We start from the raw sequence: 25,401 nt of genomic DNA, 5'->3' as shown, positions 1-25,401 counted from the left end.
ACATTTATAAGTTAACCCCTCTCTCTTCTTGAAAGAGAAGTTCCCCTTTCCAGTAACCCAATGCAATCTAACATCCCTTGTACTACTCCACTGCAAGGTTCTTTGGTAACACAATGACACTTGTGTCATATCAATGGAATTTTCTCAGGGCTTATCTTCTTCACATCCTACTTGTTGACAAGTAGGCACGGTTGACTACTTCTCCCTCCAAGAATCTCTTCCCTGCCTTGACTTTCAAGTTATCATTCAAACAGTTCCACATGTGTATTCGATTTGCCTTTGTGCTTCTCCAACCTCAAAAATATCAATCCATAGCCCCAACATCACCATTTATATTGTTCTTCTGTTGACTTGAGTTTGAGAGACAGAGGAGTTTCTTACAACACTCATATATCTATCTCTATGGACCTTGGGAAGGCCAATTAATCTCCAGAAACACTGGGGTCCTTGGAAAGGGTTAGAAACCCAGACATCCTCAGTCCAATCAGAGCATCAAGGGGTCCCTTGAGAAGATGGTAACATTTGCATAAGGGATATCTCTGAGCTGTAAAATTAAGCTGGGAAATGCAAGCAGGAATCCATTGGAGACTCTTCCCCCGCCCTCCTCCAACCTCAAGTGACATCCACCTCTCTCCCTCTTCCCTACATGCACTAATCTATATATATAAAAGCCTAAGTGACCATTATGACTGGTTGACTGAACGACCGGTTGCTATGATGACATACTGACCACCAGGAGGCATACACTCAATGTAGGAGCTGTCCCCTGGTGGTCAGTGCACTCCCACAACCAACCTCCCGTTGCCGGCCAACCTCCCATGGTCCCTCCCTGCAGCCGGCAGCCCCGAGATGACCCCTGATGGCTGTCCAGGCCAAGGGACTCCACCCATGCACAAATTCGTGTACTGGGCCTCTAGTTAATTATAAAGCTGCTATATCCCAACAATGGAAGAAAAATGTTTCCAATTCAAGGAACCTAAGAATATCTCCTCTCGCAGATCTGCTGAGCCTCCACATTGAGATCAACTAGGCCCTCAACCTGTGGGTCACAACCCCTTTGGGGGTCGAACGACCCTTTCACAGGGGTCGCCTAAGACCATTGGAAAACAAATATATAATTACATATTGTTTTTGTGATTAATCACTATGCTTTAATTATGTTCAATTTGTAACAATGAATATGGGGGTCACCACAACATGAGGAACTGAATTAAAGGGTCACAGCATTAGGAAGGTTGAGAACCACTGCACTAGGGCAGTGGTCTGCAAACTGCGGCTCGCGAGCCACATGCGGCTCTTTGGCACCTTGAGTGTGGCCACGAAGTTTCAATCGCACTGTATGTGCGCGCCCGCATGTGGTATTTTGTGGAAGAGCCACACTCAAGGGGCCGCAGTTTGCCGACCGCTGCACTAGGGGCTTCATTTACCTGTTATAAACTCTAGATATCTTTGCTTTGCTTCAACCTTTTATATCCATAGCTCAATGTCAAATTCACTTCATGAGCATATTTGGATGATACCTCCCCATAGTGAGTGAGGCTGACACAATTAGAAGAAGTGTCTGGAATGTATTTCTCTGAACTAAAGGGAAAGGAAGGTAGAGCTGACTTAAGATCTATGGAATGGTTAGCATGTATTAATAGGTCTCTTTCTAGAATATTGGAGGAAGGTGGACATTCAAGTGCCTGAATCCCTCTAACTATCCCTCTGCCTGATAAAGCATCATCTTTGTCCCAGGGGAGCCTCTTTCTCTCTCTCCCATTCCGCACAACTTTGTTTTATATTGAATTTCCTTCCCCCTTAGAGAACTGTGCTCCCACCTCTCTTCAATAATGGTGTCCTTACAGCGATGTAAACACTCATTATCACATAATTCCTGGGGGTCAGGAAGCTGGGAATGGCTTAGCGAATGGTCTGACTTGGGGTTTCTTGTGAGGTTGTAGCCAAGATGTTGCCCAGGGCTGCAGTCATCTGAAAGCTTGACTGGGGCTGGAGAACCCACTTCCAAGATGAATCACTCACGTGGCTGGAAAATTGTTGCTGACTGTCAGCAGGGGATCTCAGTTTATTGCTACACTAGAGGCCCGGTGCACAAAAATTTGTGCACTGGGTGGGGGTTCCTCAGCCTGGCCTGTGCCCTCTCGCAGTCTGGGATCCCTCGGCGGATGACCATCTGCTGGCTTAGGCCTGCTCCCCAGGGGATTGGGCCTAAGCTGGCAGTCAGACATTTCTCTGGCAGCCCGGGAGCCCTTGGGGGATGTCCACTTGCCAGCGAGGAGCAGGCCTAAGCTGCAGTCGGACATGCTTAGCACTGCTGAGGAGGTGGGAGAGGCTCCCACCACCACTGCTGTACTGGCAGCCGTCAGCCTGGCTTGTGGCTGAGCAGAGCTCCTGCTGTGGGAGGGCACTGACCACCAGGGGGCAACTCCTGCATTGAGCATCTGCTCCCTGGTGGTCAGTGTGTGTCATAGTGACCAGTCATTCCCAGTCTTTCTGCTATTAGAGCCAATTTGCATTTTACCCTTTTATTATATAAGATGGACTTTCCCATAGGGCTGCTTGGGTGACCTCATGACATGGCAGTGGGCCCCTCTCCTCCTGAGCCAGTAATCCAAGAGAGCAAGAAGGAAACCACAATGACCTAACCTCAGAACTTACACACCTTCTTTTCTGCCATATATTATAAATTGCACACGGATCAGTCTTATTCAGTTTGCGGGGCGGTGGTGAGTGAATACTAGGCAATAAGAAACATTTTGGAGGAAGGCTAGTGCAATGCATTACAATCTTCAAAACTTGTGACAACAAAATTATTGTTCAATGGGTTATTCCAAGACAGTAGGATTCCATGATACATAAGGTGGGGGAACCACCATGGATGGTCACATCGGGGAGTGAGGGACTTAGAGGGTCACAAGTGAGGGGAAGATGTGTGTCTGGAGAAATCGTCCTGAAAAAGGAGTATGCATTGAGGACTCCCGCCTGGAACTGGGGCTCAGGGGTCCCTCTAAAGAGGACCTCTCACTTTAGAAAGGCTACACAAGATGTCCCTGCCAGTCCCAAACTATTCGAAAGGTCCATACCCTTGTAAGCTATTTATTTCCTCTGTCCTACATCAAAGGTAGGGTGAAAAAAGGTCAGAGTTCATAGGCTGAAAAGAATTACCACAGAATCTCTAAAATCTGGAGATGGAGATAATGCAGAATGCTCAGTCTTTCCATGCCGGGAGGGAGCAGGCTTCTCTGTGGGACTGTTCATGCTGTTCTCAGCCACATGACTGGGCCCCAACAGTCTCTTTCATGATCTGCGCTAAGAGTACAGTAAAGTCACTTGGGTGATTAGGATCACAAAGGCCCCCGTTCTTCTCTGCTTAATTTGCACAGTGACTTGTTTGCAAAGGCCCCAGTCTGGGGTTGGAGGAAATAAGTTCTCATCCAATGTTTACAGTGATTATCAGAAGACCCAGCAAAGGAGAAGAAAAGGACAGGGGCCGGGGTGGGGGAGAGGCTAGACTCAGAATGGGAAAGAATTTAAAATAGGGAAGAAGCAATGGGGGAAGGGAGGGGAAGGGAAGGGAAGGGGAGGGAAGGGAAGGGGAGGGAAGGGAAGGGGAGGGAAGGGAAGGGGAGGGGAAGGGAAGGGAAGAGGGAAGGGAAGGGAAGGGAAGGGAAGGGAAGGGAAGGGAAGGGAAGAGGGAAGGGAAGGGAAGAGGAAAGGGAAGAGGGAAGGGAAGGGAAGAGGGAAGAGGGAAGGGAAGAGGGAAGGGAAGGGAAGAGGGAAGGGAAGGGAAGAGGGAAGGGAAGGGAAGAGGGAAGGGAAGGGAAGAGGGAAGGGAAGGGAAGAGGGAAGGGAAGGGAAGAGGGAAGGAAGGGAAGAGGGAAGGGAAGGGAAGAGGGAAGGGAAGGGAAGAGGGAAGGGAAGGGAAGAGGGAAGGGAAGGGAAGAGGGAAGGGAAGGGAAGAGGGAAGGGAAGGGAAGAGGGAAGGGAAGGGAAGGAAGGGAAGAGGGAAGGGAAGGGAAGGGAAGGGAAGGGAAGGAAGGGAAGGGAAGGGAAGGGAAGGGAAGGGAAGGGAAGGGAAGGGAAGGGAAGGGAAGGGAGAAAAGGAAAACCCGCTCTCACGAACGCCGAAGAGCGCTTTCATCATCTTGGGCCACAAGGTGGCACCCTCTGGACTTTCTTCCCCCATCCAAATAAGAAACAGGGCAGAGAGGAGGGAGTAAAGGCAAAGCACTCCCCCGACCAAGAACAATTTGAAAACCCACCCCATAATATTTAAAATCTGGGACAAAGAACCGTCTGGACGGAACTGCTTCAATTGCAAAACCTCAGCGCAGCCTCGGGAGCGCCCGGCGGGCCGGAGTCAGAGCAGCCCCTTTAAAAAAGCGGAGTACAGTATTGGGATTCTTGAAACCTGAAACCTAGAAACAGAATCGAAGCGGAAACCAGAAGGAAAACCTTGAACTCCTCCAGACAATTGCTTCCGGGGAGTTTCGGGAGAGCGTGGGGGAATAAAGGGCCCGAGAGGAGGGCCCCTCGGATGGCGCGTCCCTGAGGGTCCTGGCGAGTTCGAGGAGCGTGGGAAAGAGAGGACCCTACCCTCTCCCTGGGCTGCAGGTCATGGCCACCGTGGAGCCGAAAGCCCTCGGCATTGGCTTCAAGTGGCTCTCTTTGGCCACTTTTGTGCTCATCTGCGCCGGGCACGGGGGACGCAGGGAGGAAGGGGGTCCCGCCTGCTACGGGGGATTTGACCTGTACTTCATTTTGGACAAGTAAGTGCCCTCAGTTGTTCCACACGAGGCTGAGCTGATGATGCTTCCTCCCGGGCTGGGCTTGCTGGCAGGGTGGCTTGGGGACAGGCGCGCCTGCCCAGGGACCGAAAGGGACCCAGCGCTGCGCCTTTGTCAGCGGAGCGCGCCTCCCATCCTCTGCTGCCGGCGTCCGCAGGGGAGGTGGCCCTCCTGGTTCGGGAGACGAACTTTTCTGCCTTGCTTTCCGTGACCGAGGAGTGTGCAAGGGAGTGTGAGGATGCTGTTGACCTACTACGTTTCTGCCGATCCTTCTCATTTGCTGCAGAAACCTCAGTGAGAAAAGCTTGCTTAGGGGAGGCAGAACTTTCGGGCACCTCTAACGTCAGGCGTGGGCTGTTCAAAGTCTCCCGGCTCCTTTTAAAAAACGCTGTCCTACTTAATGCATCACCTTTGTTCCTAATAACATAATGCGTGCTGGCTGGGCAGTTAGTGGAAATACAGGGAGATTTCTCAGTCTCCCCACTATGGAGCCTCAGACTGGGAAATTCTTTGTTGTGGGCCGGTCTTGTGCATTGTAGGGTGTTTATCAGCATCCCCGGTCTCTACCCACTACTGCCAAGTGGGGATGCCAGGACCACCCCTCCTCCATTCTTCCCCCTTCCTCCTCCCTCTTTCCCACTCTCCCCCGCCCCCGGTCCCCAAGTGGAGACAACCAAAAATGTCTCCAGACGTTGCCAAAAGTCCCCTGCGGGTAATAAACAGCCCGGGACTCGAGAACCACTGATGCAGGCGAATTCAAGTTCTTGGCGATTTGACTGGAGGGCTACCAGGGAGGTGCAGGAGCCCTGGTTTCTTATGAGAATGGATAGTGGTTAGGCATCTGGATTGTGCTCAAGGGAGAGCGGAACTCTGATCAATTAAACACTTTCCAAATCCCCTTAGATTTGCCAAGCAGCAGGCATTCCAGGAATCTCCGTGCTGCCTACTAATAAACAACTTCTACAATAAAAAGCCCCTCAGAGAAGAACTTGCTCCTGAAGAACTGTGAGCTCCCCAGCGCCAGGAGAGGCGCTTGCTGTTACAGTGGTGGGGAGATGAATTTCACAGACTGGAAAGTATTTGGGAATTGGAAAAAAGAGTCCTGCAGAATAAGCTGGCCAGCTAGAAACCAAATGTGCTTTGCAGTTGCCCCTAGAGTTTGATTTTTCCGTAAAGGCTGTTTTGAACTCCAGATTCTTTGGATGAAAAGTGAGATCTTTCTTGCAGATTTATGAGAAGGTGGATACTGAAAATATACTCCAATGTTAAGAAATGGAATTTCTTTTGTTAGTTCTAGTGGCTGGGAGCACCAGCTCACAGGTTCAGAGACTGTCTGGAATCAGAGATCCATCATTGAGCTTTAAACAACAACAACATTGTGGGGTTTTTTTAAAGCCAATTGAGAAGGACATACAGGGAACCTTGAAAAAAAATGGACAGAATCACCATGTCCCTTAATGGTACTGTAGAGATACTGTACTCCAGTCCATACTGTAGAGATCATAAATTCTCCCCAAATCAATTTATAAATTGAATTCAAGTTTTCAATCAAAGTTCTGAATGAATTTATTTTGGCGGTGAGAGGACTTTAACAAAATAATTCTAGGTTTATCTTGGGGGGGGAGGGCAAAAGATCTAAAACAATGTTGAGGAAAAGAATAGTGAAGAAACGCTTATACCTCTGAATATTGAAATGTATTGTAAAGCAAGTTAATAAAAAAAGAATGGTAAAAGCCAAAAAATAGGTGAACAGAGTAGAAAATCAAGACATAGCTCCAAGGATATGTAAGCATTTAGAGGAAGTTCAAATCAGTGGGAATTAATTTGTTGTTTTAAAATAAATGATTCTTGAACAATGGCTGATAACATGGGAAAAGAAAAGGTTATATTTATACTTTACACCACATACCAAAATGAATTCCAGGATTGAAAATTTAAATGTTTAAAATGAAGTGATGAAAGAACTAGAATAAATGTTAGATGAATATTACTATAATCTTAGTTTTATAGTTTTTAAAACAGGGCAGAAACAACAAAGAAAACTATAAATAGATTTAAATATATTAATTTTTTAAGTTTCTATAAGTTAAAAATGCTATAAATAAAAGATAATAACCAGTTGTAAAAACTTTTGCAATGCAAATTACTCTTTGAATATATTTAAAAAGCAGTTTTTAAAAGATCATCCCAATAGAAAATAGGAATTACTATATAAATAATTCACAAAAAATATGTATCAAAGGCAAATAAATTTAAAAGTTCAACTTTATTAGTAAGCAAAGAAATGAAAAATCAAGATATAATTTGTATTAAGTTGGCAATTTTTTAAAAAAGAATAACAATATTTAGTGTTGGCCAACTTGTAAGAGTAGGCACTGCCGTATTTTACTAAGGAAAATATAAATTTGTACAGTCTTTCTAGATTTGTGCTGTGCAATGGAACTCTCTGTGATGCTGGAAATGTTCTTTATCTGTGCTGTCCAATATGGTAGCTACTAACCCTATATGGCTGTTGAACACTTGAAATGTAATTAGTGTGATTGAGAAAGTGAACTTCAAGTTTAATTAATTTAATTTTAAATAGCCCACATATGGTTACCATATTGGATAGTGAAGACAAGAATATAATTTAGCAACATGTATCAAATGCTTTTTAAAAATAGGTTTCTGCTTTTTCATCTCGCAATTCCATATCCTAAAGAAAAAAATCCAAGAGTCACATAGAAGTGCCTATATATGTGTGTTCATGGCAGTGCTATTTGTAAATAAAGCTGAACATTAACTAAATGTGAGATGTTTTAGGAAAAATAGTTAATGCTCATAATACACTCTTAGGTGAAAATACAATTACCAAACATTATATACATTATAATTCTGCCTTTGAAAAAAAAGCTTAACAGATGCCTATATTTGCCCAATATGTAATAGTATTTCTCTCTAGAATATTTTTGAATTCTGTTTTTATGCTTTTCTGAATTTTCAAAAGTGACAATGAACATGTTACCTTTATATTCAACAAAAATAAATTACTTTGAATTTTTAAAAAATCATTTCAAGTGTGAGGAAGATCTCTAACTAGTGTGCTGAGCTCTGAGCCTCTCACCATTGTAGAGGATGCTGCTTATTCCACATATAATCCTGGAATAAATTTCTAAGTGCACCATGTCATTATGGACCCAAAACTGCTTTGGGAAACAAATTGTGGGGAAACCTTTACAGGTACCTACTTTACATTTACCTGGACCCCTCTGACTTCCTTTAGTTGTCCTATTGCCTGAAGTGAGGGATGCAGTGGTGCTGAATGAAAAACTTGCTAGGACAGCTACTTTTTGGTAGCTAGGGCAAGCGCTGCTGTCCTGAACTTACAGATGAGAAAACTGTTCAAGCTTTGTCAATTCACTGGATGAAGTGACCTACCCAAGAACCTAGGATTAGATCATGACAGAGCTGGGACAATGTCTGCTCTTGATTCCCAGCCAAGATCTAGCTTGCCATCTGCATCCGGGGAAATTTCTCAGATTGTGGAGCCCAGAGCCAGGAGATGGCCAAAAGGTAGTGATAGCTAATAGGCCCCTGGGTGAGCCCTAAGGACATGGTCTTCTCTTCACAGATAAGAACTTCCTCAATTAGTGCTGTCCAGCACCCAACCACAGCAGAGCAGAAAGAGAAGGAAAGCTAACTTGTTTTGCCCTGGGGCCTCTAAGGTCCTTTGTCCAGCAAGACATTGTCTTTAGGCTGAAACCAGTGGGTCACAGGGCCCTGAATTCACCTTTCTTCTCCCCACCCCTCAACTCCCTTTTTCCCAGTGGATGGTTCTCTTCTCTTTTTATGACATTGAATCTCGGCTCATTTCAGCTTTAAGCAGGATGCATCTCTGGCCTGGAAGGAACCCAGATTATACATTTAATGGAACGTCATGTTTTCTCAAACAGGAGCAAAAGACTTTATAATGACAACCTAGGCTACCACAGTAACACAATAGGGCATTATTAGCGGCTTTGGCGATGGGGTTGGTGGACTGAGCTTCACAAGGCTTTATACTGATGGAATTTCATGTTCATTTAAACATGCTTTTCTGGTTACAGTCAGGAAAAGTAGATTGCTGGAAATTCAATCAGGGATTTGAAAAGTCAGAGTTGAAAGGCCTTTATCCAGAGAAAAACAGTCAAGGAGCTTCCTTTAAGTCTTCCAGCGGGTCCGCTAAGATTAACGCACTCCGTTGACCAATACACAGACATAACTGTACCTCTCCTCCCTCTCACAGGGCTCTTCTGCTACTGCACTGTGTATTTATGTATCATATATCGGTCTGCTTTATAGAGAGCTATTCATCATTTAAATGGAAAAAGGGGATTCTTCACTGTGTGTCTCAGGGAAGTGCTGGCTATATTCATGTGTGCCCTAAAAACTTTGAAACTAGAATGGTGGCATGGAGATTAGAAGGAATGGAGGAGACATTGAGCTGGAGGGTGACAGTAAGCACTGAATAGCTTTATTTATAGGACTTGCCAAAGCCACAGCCTATCACCCAATAAATCCCTACATTTGTAAAGGCCCCCCACAGGCTTACCAGGTGCTCCTTCGCCATTAGAGCCTCCATACCCCTCCCTCTGCCACTTCCTTTTTGTCCAGCACCAATTTTCTCTTTCCTTTAACCCCACACAAGGGGACCTTGTCTTGCCACTCAGAGTTCCAAGCCCAGGACCCACCACTAGATAATCCCCTGTCATAATGAGCTATCATTACTATGCGTTATACTTCAGGACCATGGTCATTAAACAGATTTTTATAACATTAGGCTGGGAACCTCACTACCAGGTATAGTATTGTTTTTCTGGGAAAATACCTTCTGGATTCGCAACTACTAACTTATAAAAGAAATCTTTCGAGTCAGAACTGAACTCTCCCAATACTTATGCCATCTCACAGATGTGCCAAACAATATTGTTTGGTAACTAGAACAAGCACTACCATCCTTAACTTACAGATGAGAAAACTGTTCAACCTTTGTCAATTCACTGGGTGAAGTGAACTACCCAAGGATCTAGGATTAGATCATGACAGAGCTGAGACGATGTCTGCTCCCGATTCCCAGTCCAGCTCTTTCCACTCATCACTGCCCAGTGCAGTTGGGTCATAATGGGAAGCACATGTCAATACAAGTAGAGGTACTGGGTGAATTCCTGGAATTAAAAATCCCTGCATCAGAGTTTCAGTAAATGATGGTGTATAAGGCAATTAATATACTTAATTGAAGAACTACCACTCTGTTCTTAAGTCAGCTGTCTTTGATTGAAAGTTTTAGGACTTGAATCCCCTGCCCCCCACCCCTACCCCCACCCCCACCCTAACTCACAAAGATGCTTCCAAGATCTGGAGGGATGGATTGGATGATTATGATGCACTTAAAGGTCAAATAAATTAGTGATTTGTTCAGATTGAACCTGATGGAGAAGGGAAATTCAACCTTGTCAATGTGTAAAAACACACCGATTCGGTTGCTTGTTTTCAGGTATGCTTTGGAAGAGAACTTTGGGTAGTGAAAATGTGACATTGGCTCTGAATAAGGGAAACAGAGTTCATTACTAGGCACCTTTAAAATGCTACAATAATGATTCTAAGAGGCATCAAGAAAAAAAGTGTTCAGGGGCCAGGAATGTGTGTGTGTGTGTGTGTGTGTGTGTGTGTGTGTTATTGAGATGGATTCTATGGTTAGTTTTAAATGTTCCTCCAATTAGTTTCTAGGTTTGGAGAGGACTTATCAGGCCAGGTAATAGTTGTTAGAACTGCCTACAGGTTGGAAGGTTTGGCATATGGGTCAAAAATAAGGCAAAAGTGTTTTTCTTTTGTTTTGTGTTTCTGTCTGGATCAGTCAAGTAATTAGCTCCAGTTTCCTTAGCTGTGGAGACCTGGTAACACTCAGTGTCAAGCTGAGAATAGAACCCAGGAGTGTTGGAGGAAGGCACCCGTCCTAAGATAACCTGTAATTATCTCCAAATGCTGAAGGACTCCCAGTGGTCCAGGAACAAACTCTGGCATCCCTTAGTGAGACTTGGCTGTCACATAAATGCTAATTTAGAATGTTTGTCTTTTTTATGTATGACCAAGTTACTAGATTTCGCCTCTCCCAGCCATTACTTGCCAACAAAAGACTAAGTGAATATGTGAACATTTCTCACATGTTTCTCAAACATGCCAGGTTCATAATGAAAAAAAGTAATTAGATTTCTTCAATTTGGTTGAGCTTATTCTCTCGCTCACTTGTCATAAATATCTCTCAATTCCAATAACAAATATGTAATCTGTTAAAGGCATGGATAACACTATGCCTATTGCAAGCAATGTCCTGTTCTGAGAGCTGCAAGGGATGTAAAAAAAAAAAAAAAAAAGCAAGAAGCAGTCCCAGACTTCTTAGTTTTTAGGCAGAAGGACATTAGAAGGACTCCAGGCAGCCAAAGCTAGAGGCTACAATGGGGATTTGGGTGAGGGGGCTGGCAGAGAAAAGTTTAGATCAACATCAAGAAGAAATAACAAGTAACGTTTACTGAGCCCTTGTTAGCTTCCAGGCACTGTGGTAAGTGCTTTGCCTGTATGATCCCATTTCCTCTTTGCAACCACATAAGGTCAGTACAGTCATCATTTGACACATGAAGACACTGAGTTTTAGAAAAGTTACTCAAGGTCACTCTAAGTGATGAAACTCAACCTCAAACCCAAGCCTGACTCATGATCTATGCACAAAGATAAAAAGATTCTTAACTTGCAAAAGAACATTGAATCAATCAGGGTAAGTAAGGTTATGCTGTGGTAACAAACAATCCCCAAAATCTCAATGACACAAAACAACCAGGTTATCAACTTTGCCTAGCTACATGTGATGAGGGTCAGCAGGGATCTGCTCATTAGTTGTTCGGGGAGCCAGGCTGGTGGAGACTCCCTCTCGATGCCTGTTTCCCTAGGCTGCAAGGGAAGAAAATGCCAGAGGGTCTCTGGCTGGCAATGAAATGCTCCAGCCAGAAGTGACATGCCTCCTTCCACTCACAACCCATTGGTCAGAACTAGTCACATGGAAAGAAGATGAACATAATGTCATTCTTCCATGTACTTAAATGGAGAAGAAAGCCAGACATGGGTGGGCATCAAAAGCCACTTCTGCAAGCATATAATTATTCACTGCTTTGGCCTGAGTAAGCAAGAAGGGAATAGTCATGAGAGGTCAAGAGATAAGAGTCTTCTATCATAGAAAAGAGTTTGGAGCTATAAGTCTTAGATATACTTCGCAAGGTGGAATTACTATCAGACATGACAGTTCAGATCCACCCATGAGGCAGTGAGGGCTCCTGTTCTTTTCCTCCCTTCCTCATTCCTCCCATACTTTAGATGAAACATTCAATGCAGTGGGCAAAGGTTTAATTAGATGAAATGGGAGGTAGAAATGGAGATCAGACATGCTTCCCTGCTACCTGCATGTTACAGGAATGTATTGGAAAGCTAAGACTCTCTTTGCCCATAGTCTGTGGCATAGGAGGGAATTTGAAAGGCTGGGAAGGGAGAGCAGCCCCTGGAACTGCAGGGGCTGAGCCGACAGGGTGCCTGAATATTGCAGAGGCTGATTCAGACAGAGCTTGCGAATCAGGGCTGCAACTAAATTTCTGAATAGGAGTGCTCTAGGCATTTTTGGTGGGACAATTTTTCACTGCAGGATGCTTAATCTTTCTGATATCTGCTTTGTCAATGTTATTTGTCTTCTTGGTCAATGAGAAAACCAATAAATAATGCCTATACATTTGTTTTTAAATACCCTCCCATGAAATGGTACCACCCCAATTGAGAACCCCTAACTGACAGACTGCAGGGTAGAGCAAGGCAAGCCAATGATGCTGAGTCCTAGCATCCCAGGATTACATCTGAGCAGGAGGAAGGAGGAAGGCTTTAGTGATCATTAGGCCGGTAGAAATTGTAGACCTTGGAAAGGAATATGCTAAACAAGTGAATGACGTCACCATGAATCCGGCCACTTAAGCGGAGGATCTGGGAGAAACCCTCTTTCTCATACTGCCTGATCCTATCTGCTCCCACATTTATCCTGTGTCTTCCCCATTCTCTGCTTCATCATTGCCTTCGTTCTTAGCTCAGGCCATTTCTCATCCAGTTCACTGAAACATTCTCTAAATTGGTCTCTTTATGTCTTTTCTTAGCCATCCCCCCCATACCAAAATTGACCTTTTTAGAACACAAATTTAACCTTCACATTATTTTCCCTAATCCTTTAATCTTGAAACACCTCCAAAGCTCTTTAATTTTTTTTTAATCCACTACAAGAGTTTACTATTGATTAGGAAAGCCTTATAAGTTTTTGGAAGAACCTTCCCATCTTTCACATTACAATGTATTTAATATTGTAATGGTTCTTTTATTGCCTCTAAGGTTATTTCTTAGCAAAGTACTCAAGAACCTTATTGCACAAGCCACTGTATATTTCCTAGCTTTATCTCTTTCCACACTCTGTGGTTTCCAATAAAGCCACACTATGAACTAACCCATTCCCTCTCTTGCCTTTAGCTTTAATGCCCTACATGACTCTTCCTGTCTTTACATAACTGATGTCCTCTTACCCTTTGAGATTATTACTAATACGTGGTGCTCTCCCATCACTAGTTGTGGGCTGCCTGAGGTAATAAAAATTAAAAATAATCACCTCTCACCCTGGCTGGTGTGCTAAGTGGTTAGAGCATTGGCTCGTGCACTGAAGGGTCGTGGGTCCAATTCCCAGTCAAGGGCACATACCTGGGTTGCAATTTTGATCCCCGGCCCCGGTGGGGCAGTGAAAAATAACCACTCAATGTGTCTCTCTCACATTGATATTTCTTTCTTCCTCTCTTCCCCCCCTCCTTCCTCCCTTCCACTCTCTCTAAAAATCAATGGGAAAAATATCCTTGGGTGAGGTTTTACACACACACACACACACACACACACACACACACACACACACACAAGAAATTATCACCTCTCTACATCACATAATTCAAAATCCATTCTTTTTTCAGACTCTCTCTCATCACATATCTCCTGATAAGCAGCATATTGCCCATTAACAAGAAATGGAGAGGAATAACTTCTCGTGATTTTGTCCGTGGGTCATATTTAGTGGCCTTACCATCTTTTCCTCAAACTCGGATGCTCAACCACATGCAGTTTCAATTCTAAGTAGCTGTAGGAACCCCCTGGCACAGGGCTTTGATGGCAAAAGGATTGTGATCAGAATCAGAGCCTTCCTGCCATCATTCCCTACATAAAAGATAATACAGATATCAGGTTTAAGGAAATTATATAACCAATAACAGTGAAGTATTCTAACTGTAACCGAACACCAGTCACAATAATAATGTACGGCCAAGGGATTACAGAATACCATTGGACAGCCATAATCTAACCATAAATAAACAAATGTATGAGTCAAGACATTCCTGGTCTATGCTTTTTGTCCCAGTATAGCTATTAGTTGCTTCCTATTTTACTCTTGAAAGTATCTCAGTTTAGATTTTAAATTCTATGGTCATCTTGATTATTAACTGCCGTAAAAGACTATCAAATGAAAAGTGTGAGGATTGAAGGCCAAACAGGAGAAGCCCTTGTAAGCCTTATTCCATTAAAATTAGCAACCAGTTCAGCAATCCTGATTCCTTTTAAGTGCCTCAATTTTAAGCTTTTCCTGGTATCCCCACTCCCAAATTCCCATAATTTGTGGAAGTTCTCTAGTACTTCTCACTATCTTAGCACCCATCACTATGAGTTATCACTATGAATTATATACATTCCATAGCCCCTCCATGGGGAGGCAGTGTTGCACAGGTGTTAAGAGCACAGGCTTAAACAGCAGAAAGGAGATTGTATGAGTTTTGTTTGGACCAAGAACATGGATACGAGGGCCAGACCACCAGAGTTCAAGTCCCACCCGTACCACTTACTAGTTGTGTGTCCTTGAGCAAGTTACTCTGTCTCTTTGTGAATTCGGTTTCCTCATCTATAAAAGGGGAGCTAATCGAATTATAATATAGGGTTGTTGTGCTCAGAACAGAGTCCTATGTACTCATCGAGTGCTAGCAATTATTAAGCGGAAATGAGTACAAAATGCTCAGCACACTGCTTGGTGCTTAGTAAGTACTCAGTAAATGTCAAGTTATAATTTTTAATCTTTATAGATTCTAAAGGACCTACCAGGCTTTCAAAAATCAGTTTGCTGAATCATTAAATATTATGTTATATTTGAACCTACTAAAAATAGATCCAGCAGGAAAGAACAGAGAGAGGCCATATGCTTTGGCAAAAATAAAGGCATTGCTGACTTTTGTAAGCGCTTTGTCTTCAGGGAATCATAAATGCAGAAACTGAAATTGAATGATTTAAAGGGCTTTCTAGGAGATGAGAAAGAAAATTTGTTTCTGACTTCTGGAGAAAAAAAAAGCTGAACATACACAGTTAGCTTCTCCTTTACTGCCTCCTTCACTATCATCTAAAACTGCTCCCCTCCCCCAAACAGAAAGTTTTAAGGAGGCGTCTGGGGGAATCCTGATTCAGGTCTAAAGACAAAGGACAGGACACTGACCTGTAACACACTTGTGAGAAATTCTACCAGAAACAAAGCAGATGGATTGAATTTGAAGGAGGTCAGCCAAGGTCTACTTTCAACTCTGCTTCCAAGTTGTAAAAAAACATGTAGAGGAAAATTCTAAAGAATCCCAAGAATAACCCCAAATCTGGAAGTGAGTTGGAGTTCCGAGTGAGAGGAAGAGGGATGAGAACCAATCGCTTGTGCCCTGCTGCCATGTGCCCCAGCATCATGCAGAGGCACCTGCACTGGGCAGTTGAAGGGGCAGTTTCATCACAAAAGAGTGAGTCCATGAACACCAGGCATCTTTCTGATTTTGCCCTCCCCCAGTAAACTCCGGACACATGAAGAAGGACTAGTTTGCTCTTGTGAGTAGGTCCTTTGGTTTTAGGCCAGTTGGTTTCATGGAAAGTTGTAGCACATCTTCAAGGAACAGAAAATTGCAGTCTTAGTTAAACTCTTCCAGAAAATAGAAAAAGATAAAGTTTCCCAATTTGTTTTAGGAAGCTAGCATATCTCTGATACCAATATCTACCAAATATAACACATCCAGATGCAAAACTTCTGACCAAATTGGAATAAAAACTTAAATCTGAATCAAATATAATCAAAACAAAACTAACAGTGTACTAAGGAATAATACATCAAGGCCAAGTAAAATGTATCCTAGGAATGCAGGAGTACTTCAGTATTTAGGAAACGTATTACAGTAACTCACATCTACTTTGAATGCTGAAGATGAAAACCAAATTATTTCCTCAGCCGAATCTGAAAAGACATGTCTCCAAATACTTGAACGTTCAAAGGATACAGAGGATATGAATAATAATTAATGAGGTTGATTTAATAAATATATTTTGAACCCTATACCCCACAGAGAATAAACTTTCCTTTCAAATGCCCATGAAATATTTATTAGGTCGCAAAGAATGCCTCCCTATATATCCCAAGGCACAATTTTCCCAGTCTACATTCTCAGCAATAAATAACAGGAAATGAATAGCCAAAGTACACTAACCCTCAGCTACTAGGAAAAAAAAAAATTTAGATTTTTATATTATCTTGTCATGAGGAGGACTGAAAGAAAGTGACTCTCTGGGACGTAGGATGGAAAACTATGGCTGGCAGACTGTTTTGGTAAATAAAATTTTATTGTAGCACCACCACACCCATTTTGTTCAGCTACTATCAATGGCTACTTTTGTGTTACAACAGCAGAGTTGAGTAGTTGCCTCGGCAACCACATAGCCCTCAGAGCCTATGCTATTTACTGTCTGGCCCTCCACAAGAAAAAGTTTGCTGACTTCTGGATTAAGAAAACATTTGCACCCCAATAGAAAATGGGCAGAGAATATTGGTACCAAGGTCAGCAGTTGCCAGGGACTTGCACTCAGTTTAATTCTCTGTGTGCATCATCTTTAAATTCTTAATAATTTTTGTACAGGAAGGCCCTGTGTTTTCATTTTGCACTGGGTTCTACTAATCATGTAGCTGCTCTTAATTGATACTCAGCATTTTTAAAATGAAGAAAATCAAATGAACAATAGATATGGAAAAAAAAATCAGTGGCTTACAATAAATAAAATCCATCCACATAAAAACGATAATGAAATCCATATTCACTTAGTAAACATACAGATATTTCAGCAGGAGCTAATCCTGAGTGTGGGTGAAGGGTAAGAAAATGAGTCTTTCCTATCTTACTCCCAAGGGTTTAATAGTCATGAGGGTGGGAAGTGAGTTCCAGCAGCTACCAAGTCCTGCACTGAGGTCACTGTGTTCCAAGCAGGATGCTTGTCACCTCATAAACATTAGATTTAATCCTCAAAACGATCTGTAGGAGATAGGTACTATTACCTCCATTGCATAATGGAGGAGGCTGAAGTTTTAAACATGAACCATCTTGTTCAGACGTCACACTAGAAGTGGAAGAATAGGAGTTTGAGCTCACATCGGCCAGCCAGTCGGTGCTCATAACCGCTGGTCTGGGCAGTCTCAAGAGTACATTGTCCCACATTTCTGGGGGAGTTTGGTCATAACCACCCAAGACTCTTAGAATTTGTATAAACTTTAACCCAGAAAGTCTACTCTTGGGAATTTTTTCAATCCAGTATGGAGAAATACAGTAATCAAAAAATACAAATATCTCAAGGTGGAAAAACGTATTCCCACTGTACTAAAATTTATAGAAAATAAGTTAAAGCTGCTTAGCTTATCCTCGAAAGACTTTCCTGCTGGGTGCAAGTGTGGGGAGGAGAGGGGGCAACGTTCTTCCAAACTGGAAATCTTAGTCCAATGCAAGAATTTAAACACTCCGTAAATTTGTCTGTTTGAGTTTGCTCCTACCCCCTTCTCTCGCTCTTACAGATGCATGTTTGAGGGGAGGCTTATTGTGTCCTTGGGCATGCATGTGAAGGGGGCCTCTGACTTCCCTTGTCTGGTCGTGGTCTCCTGGTGGTCATCGATAGATCACATTGGTGGCTTTGGCTAGTGACCCGTAGGTCTCATTTATCACATCTTGATGTACATTGCAATTAATGAGAAATACCTTTGGGCAGCTAACCAATTTTCTGTGGTGTTGTTTAAAACAACAGTGATAACAATTTTGGGTTGAACTTGCATGAGAGTACCAATAGATATCAGAAAATATTTTTAGACTTTCTTGGGGTGTGTCTGTGTGTTGAAAAAGGGGAATTAGTGGAGGTGAAAGGAGACCATATTTTGCTATAACATCCTCTTGATCTTGAAAAAATACAGTTTACATCTTGAAAAAGTATGTATACATTACTTACACATAATTGGCCAAAAGTTTCACACAGCATTACTTTCTGTATGCAATATATCCTGATATTTCTATTCTATTCTTTTTTTTTTTTTTTTCAAAATGTTGGCAACATCCCACCAAACTGCTTTCCCCAATCACTAATAGTTTGTATTCTATAGCTTAAAAGTCATTGTTTCCATAGCCATCGGTTGGATTGACTAAAAGGGAGATTCCTCACAAGTCAGTGGGGTGGGGCAGGGCACCTTGGGCTGGGGTCTGCGTGACACAGGCAGGAGCAGGGTGAGTAGCCTCAAACTCAAAGTACAGTGCTTACTGGGTTGGTTTGGGTCTAGACTGGTATCTGAAGAAGTTGGAGTGGAAGCAAGAGTTGAGGTCAAGCTTTTTGAGCAGGAAGGAGGCTTGGCCATGACCCCAGACAGTAATAGGAGGGTTAGGGCTGAAGGCCTGGTCTGGGTGTAGGGTTCCAGCCAGTTAACGTGCAGTGTGAGGTTAGGAGGGAGGAAGGAAGACCAAGAAAGAAGCCGGGGAGTGAAGGAAGAGGGCAGATGGACTTGGGGTCTTTCATGGCAGAACTAATTGCTGGTCCCCCTTAATGGTGTCCGAGGCCGCCATACTCTTCAGGATTAGTGGGGACCTGGGTGGGTTATTGGGGACATCAGAGCCTTCTTCGGGGTAGGGCTAAGGAAAAGCGGGGACTGAGAGCTTTATAATTTCCACCCTTAAAGCAACTCTGCTCTTCCCGATTTATAAGATTCCTGGGTGACGGTTCCAACTATGAGCTCTCTTTTTTCCCTTTCGTTGTATTCTAACCCATGTGCAAAAGAAAGAGAAACAGTTTAAACTCAATTAGGCCCACTTGATTTTGACTCTGGTTGTGTGTGTGGCTAATGGAAAGAGCCTGTGTTTCTAAGGAGCTTAACCACAGGGAGGTTTGGAAACTCACATAAACACAAAAGAATGTATTTTAGACAACAAATCAGAATGAGACTCCGAGATCTTATTTTTCTTCTACTCTTTGCATATTAGACCCTTGGAAGTAATTGAATGGCAATCTGAAGGCAAAAATCCCTCACTGGGAACACACAGTGCATGCAATGAAACAAAAATTTGTTGATTTCTTCTTAAAATATTTTATTTATTGATGAGAGAGAGAGAGAGAGAGAGAGAGAGAGAGAGAGAGAGATCGAGAGATCTATGGTTCCACTTAGTCGTGCATTCATTGGTTGCTTCTTGTATGTGCCCTGACCAGGGAACCAAACCTGCAATCTTGGTGTAACAGGATGATGCTATAAGCAACTAAGCTTCCTGGCCAGGGCTGTTGACTTCTTACCATGTTCCAAACACTGGAGAGGGCATCAAAAAACAAAAAGAAGTAAGAAATGCTGGGGCCTTCCCCAGCAGTGACCTTCTTGAGGGACTATTACTGAGGACTGATGGCTTTGCCTCCCTATGATCTGGGAAGTCCTCAAAGCCAAGACAGAAGGTGTGGGAAGGTGTTGACTCTGATTTTGTGTAGACCCAGGTATATCGAATGAATCTTCCAGCACAGAACTCTGTACACTGTGTTCAAGCAGAATTCCTGAGAGGTTACTTGAATTCCAAGTTTTGTTGAGATTTATATTTGTGGACACAAAATGCCGAGAAGGGACCTGGATCCTGCTACCCAGCTGGCCCATTGGGCTAGAATTATATTTGAAGCAGGATTTAATTGAGTCAAATATCAGGGACCTTTCACATCCACTGATTTCTAAAATGAGCATTTCAACTTTCTGTGGCTATAGTTTGCTCAGCAGTTGTGTGTTAAAACAAATTATAAAAAAACCAATCCACAACAGAGTCCAATGGAACATTTCCCAGCACCACTTATATTTGGATTATGAAAGAGTTTTTATTTTTTCCTTGGAGCTTCGGCCACAATGGCTAGGAGAGCCATTACTACCTGAAGAGAACATCAGGATTCCATAGCTGAGATTTTAAGATCATTAACTCTTAAAATGGTTGGCAGATAAATGAGATATTTTACACATTGTAGGGTGGAGAGATGCTGGAATTGGATCCATTCTCTGCCACTTCCCCAACCAACACCCTACTTCTGGCTATGACCAGGAGTCCACTTAGGTCCTCGGGGTTGAGAGGAAGCCAAGGGTCTGAACATGGACACACCACCCTGGATTGATTATTCTGGGAGTAGCTACTAGGGCAGATTTCAAAGCAGAAAATCAGTTTACAAGGCAGAGTGCAGATGATGCACGTGTGTTTTAACAGAAAGTCCAAACTGAATCCAAGGCCCAGTATACCCGCCCCTGTGGGAGAAGGGAAGGAGGCTGATTGAGGTGCCAGTGGGCAGGTGCCAGAGGCCCGGTGGATGAGGTCATTAGAGTTCAGGGTGGTGGTGAGGCCAAGGAGAGGACTGTGGCACCAGGCAGGCAAGCAAGCCTCTTGCTCTTGAGGATTTGAGTAAAAGAAATAGAAGCAGCACCCCCATCAGGGCTCTTTCCTTTTCCTTGGGGTAATTTGATCTTGGGGAAGACAGCGCATGGGTTAAGAAGGCTCAGTAATAAGGACTAGAAGAAGTCCAAGGTGCAGGTTTAGATAATCCTATACTCTGCCCCTTTAGTAGCTGAGGCCCCTTGGGATCTCATGGTAACCGAGAGAACACAAAGCCAGTTTGGTTCCCAGAATTTTAGATTATATTTACCCTCAATGCTTGAGGGAACAAGCTATGTACATCTCAAGTGTGTCCCAGAGGGGATATATTTTGGTCAAGGCTTACATAATTGTGTAAAGAGTGATCATGTGTAAATATGAAACAAACCTCAACAGTAATAGGGCAAGTCTGATCAGAGTTAGAATGCGTGAAACAAGCTGGGCAATACCTCCTCGCCTGTAGTTTTGTCTTGGAGGCCTCGTTTTATTTTCTTCTTGAGAAACTACAGCACCTACCCACTAACAAGAAAGTTTTCCGGATAGATCTAAACTTTTCTCAACACCCCAGTATGTTTCTTGACTCTTTCCCTATATCTAGCATCAGCAAATCAGATGGATACCAAAATTGCATAAATTTTACATGTTATTCAAAAGAATAGTGAAAATGAAATGTTTTAAGACGAAAGAAAGTGAATGGTTATGGGGTGATCCTTTTAATAAATAAAGGAATGCAGGTTGATTTGTGGCTGTGAAATAGAGCTAGTCCTTGAAACAAAGAAGTAGTAAACCAAGAAAAGATGGACTCCAAACGCTCCTTAAGCTGAGAGTCAAGAAAATCTCTCAATTTTAGTTCAAGTCCCTATTTCACCAACACTTTGCCTCCCCTCCCAGTATAATCCCCTCAATGCACACCTTCTCTGCTGATCGAACTCAGGATGGAGGAGGTATGGGGATTTTTTGCAAATCAAAAGGCATCTTATAGTCCCTCTCAGTAACCAAACTTTCAGGTAGTGCTTATCCTGGTCATGTGGACGAAAGCACAGCGTTGCACTTCAGAAGTGGACACAGATGACCAGTGTCCAAGGAAATCTCTTGATTCCAGTGGAAAGGAGTTACAGAATTCTGGATTGGATCATGGCTTATACTCGGTCAGTCATGTGGTGCCTCTGCCGAGGCACGTGCACAGCCCTGGGCCGTACCCAGCAGACTCTCACCAGGACCCCCAGGACCAGAGCATCTCTACCCCATTGCTGAAGGAGAGCAGCCGGGACCAGTTTTTGAGATTTAAAGTATACACTGAATGCTTTCCAGGATTATGGCTGAGATTCTAATGAATGAGGATTTCCAAAACATGAAAAGCCCAAGGGTAGTAGATGCAGTTCTGTTACGCTCTTAGGAGACTTGCAGCTGCCATGAAGCTCAGAGGTCTATCGCTGATGATTCAGTAGGCGCATTTGCCAAGGAGCTGTGCTCTAGAATTAGTGGCCCAGCTGCGAAGGCTCCTCAGGTTCACATAGGGTCATGGGAATTGGCTGGAGTCATGTGAGCCCAAACCCAGAGTGTTTAACCAGACGAGGGAGGAAGAGGTGATGTCAAGTTGGCCAAAGATCAGGACCTTCCATGAGCAATAGAGGTTTCTCCTCTCCATGCTCTTCTTTCATCCGCTCCACAAACAGGTAGATGCTGGAGAGGTAAATATCCCTAAGACCCCCACAGGGGGAGCTTAACAGAAAAAGTGATTGCAACCTAATATCAGAGGTTGATGACTGAGAGACAGACATACACTGTGCTCTGAACGCAGGAGGCAGGGACAATGAGCCCCATCTTTGTTGTCAAAGGCAACAGGCCGAGACTGAGTTGTGTCTTGAAGAATGAGTAGGAGTTTGCCAGTGTGGACATTGAGTGTCCCAAGCAGAGGGAATATGTATAAAAGCTTAGAGACAGGAATGGAAAAGGTTTATTGGAAAGGTTTATTTTTGACAGGAGGGGAGGCCTCCAACACTCTCTCCACCCTGACCTCTTTCCCCATCTCCCAACTTCTCACCCCCTACTCTATGGGCTGCTGCCACATGAAACTGCTGGCTCTTCCCCGAACAAGTATTTAAATACAGGGTTGGGGGAAAAGTAGGTTTACAGTTGTAATACAAATAAATATTACAGCAATTAATAAATAACAGCACAAGAATGAACTCTGTTTCACTTAGAACTGTAAACCTACTTTTGCCCATTCTCTGTGCATTTCTATATTTACATTTCTAGAAGAGTTGAATGGTTTTTCAAATACTGATTTACCGTCCTTCAGGGGATTGCCTGATCTGATCCTTTGTCTATTTTTCTATTTGCCTTTTAAATGTTTACTTGTACCAATTATTTACATATCCTGGACACGAATCTTTTGCCTTTTATATTTGTTGCAGACCAATCTTCCCTCCCTCTTTTCCTATCTTTGAACTTGTGTATGGCATATTTTGTAATTCAGGATTTTTGATACTTCTGGTAGTCAAAACATCCTTTTCCAAAAAAGTAATTCCTACTTTCTGCATCTGGTCGAATAAACCCTTCACTAACCTGATGACATAAAAATCTATAATTTGCTCAGTGGATTTAAAGGTTTGTCATTCCCGTTAGGCTTTAATACATCCAGGGTTACATTTGGTATGAAATTGTGACCCAAGTAGTTTTTCCCAATTAGAGATACATTGTCATAGCATCATTTATTCAAAGGCTTATTGTTCCTCCTCAATTTGAATCACCGCTTTCACTGTATAGCAAGACCTCACACAGGCTGAGGTCTAGGTTCTCTGTTCTATCCCATTGGCTCTGCTGTTATGTCATGTATTCTACATATGGGGTCATTATATCTGATAGGGCAAGCTTTCTAATCTTGCTCTTCATTTTCACAATAGCCCTGATGACTTTTAGACCCTTAATCTTCATTTCATTTTTAAAGTCAGTTTTCTAGTTTCATAAAACATCCTATCAATTTTTTTCCTAGAATTGAACTTATAGATTAACTTGGGTAAAGTGAGATATCCTTATGATATGGAGTCTTTCACTGTAGAATCGTAATGTTCTTTATCATTTGTGTTCAAATCAGACATATCTGTCTAGTTGAGGGGCAGAGAAAAATAAATTCTTCTCATAGAGCTGGAATACATTCAATGAGAATTCTTAGGGATTTTTTACCATGGAGAGGAAAGCATAAAATCTACGTCGCACAGATTCATCTTAAATAGTCTAAAACAAGGTAAAATGGTCATAAATACCTCTCTGGAAGTTAAAATTAAGGTAAATGAAATTAATCTGAAACCAATGAAAAATATTTGCAGTAGAAACTGTCAGACTAAAAGGAACAAACTCTAACCTCAACAGTTATTAGCATGATAGGCAGAAATGCAGAGCTCAGCTGAAATAGATCCTTAAGTAAAAAAAAAAAGAGAGAGAGAGAGAGTGATCGTAGCTTCAGAAAACAGTGGGTTAGAACAGAAAAATCTACTATGAAGCCATTGCAACAAACTGAGTATGTGCACTGTGGAAATAATTATAAGCTAAATTGAAGCCATAATAAATAGTATCAGTAGAACAGAAGTCAACCTTGAGAAAAAAAGAAGCCCCTTCCAGATTTAAAATTCTATAATTCCATGTGCCCTAGAGAATATTTCCCTCTTTCTCCAGTAAGGGGTTTCCTTTTTAATAAATAAAAGGCTGTGTAGTTTTTCTTCTTTTATTTATTAGAATGACTAGTTACACTAGATTTCCTTACATGTCGAACTGTCAATACATTCCTGAAATAAACTTTGCCAATGAATTAATTATTATTCTTTTGGATTCCTGTTGGATTCATTTTGTTAACATTTTCTTTGGAAAATTTGCCTATATATATATATATATATATATATATATATATATATGAAATTGGACTGTTTTTTGAGGAGGGGGATTTGTTTATCTGTGTCCACTGCAGCATCTAATTTGTGCTAATCTCATTCAACTGAATTAGAGTTGTTTTCCTTCCCTTATCAAAGGAATAATTTAAATAGCTCACAAAAATAACAGTTTCCTAAAGATTTGAAACTAACCTGTAAGTCTGATTGAGCCCGGGTTTGTTTGCTTGCTTGTTTGTTTGTTTTAGTGTATGAGTGTGTGGCTGGGAATGGGAAGGGGTGGGAAGTGCAGTGAAGGAGTTCCCCTTAACAAAAAATTTAAGAACTCTAACATTAACTCTAAACACCATTTCAGATAATTTCCAAACTTACAGAGTTTCAGAGAATGAGCCCAGTTAATAGATAGGTCCAGTATCAATGAATAATATGAAGAGAAATGATGAAAGGTAAAGACAAATGAATACCTGATTAAGTAACGTCTGCTTTTGTTTTCCTAGATCAGGAAGTGTGATGCACCACTGGAATGAGATCTATTACTTTGTGGAACAGTTGGCTCACAAGTTCATCAGGTGAGAAACACATGCATAGTTCTTTGCCACGAGCAAAACCAGCCTGCATTTGCTGTTCTACAAATTACTACTTCAGGGATGCTTTTTTGCAAAGGTAGACCCTCAGATCTCGGACGAGACTTTGTTTTTATCTTTGCCACATCTTAGAGTGACTATTAGCTTCATGTTTTCAAGAGGACCCCAATTTAGTTGAAAGACCAACATTTTAACCTTGTCCCTCTCTTGCTGAAGAATATATTCTTCTAGAATGATAATTAATATGTTCTTGCACAGTGTATCAAGCTGGAGCAATTGGCTCATTGTAGGAGGGAGTGTAAGTATATGTAAAGTGACCAAGTCA

At 42.5% G+C, this 25,401-nt stretch overlaps 1 protein-coding gene across 1 annotated transcript in view; it reads left to right on the top strand.

Annotated features, from left to right (window-relative positions):
• The first annotated feature begins 4,272 nt into the window (after positions 1-4,272).
• ANTXR1 (ANTXR cell adhesion molecule 1) overlaps positions 4,273-25,401 on the top strand; it is a 215,766-nt gene continuing 194,637 nt past the window's right edge. The window contains exons 1-2 of the mRNA XM_036334285.1: positions 4,273-4,769; positions 24,990-25,061. Of these exons, the coding sequence (XP_036190178.1) occupies positions 4,618-4,769; positions 24,990-25,061 (224 nt within the window). The 5' untranslated portion in view covers positions 4,273-4,617. The remainder of the gene's footprint in view (positions 4,770-24,989; positions 25,062-25,401) is intronic.

This window comes from Myotis myotis, unplaced genomic scaffold, assembly GCF_014108235.1.
Source record: "Myotis myotis isolate mMyoMyo1 unplaced genomic scaffold, mMyoMyo1.p scaffold_m19_p_14, whole genome shotgun sequence".
Classification (NCBI taxonomy): Eukaryota; Metazoa; Chordata; class Mammalia; order Chiroptera; family Vespertilionidae; genus Myotis; species Myotis myotis.
Note: the sequence above shows the minus strand (reverse complement) of the source record. Positions and strands in the feature narration are given on the sequence as shown.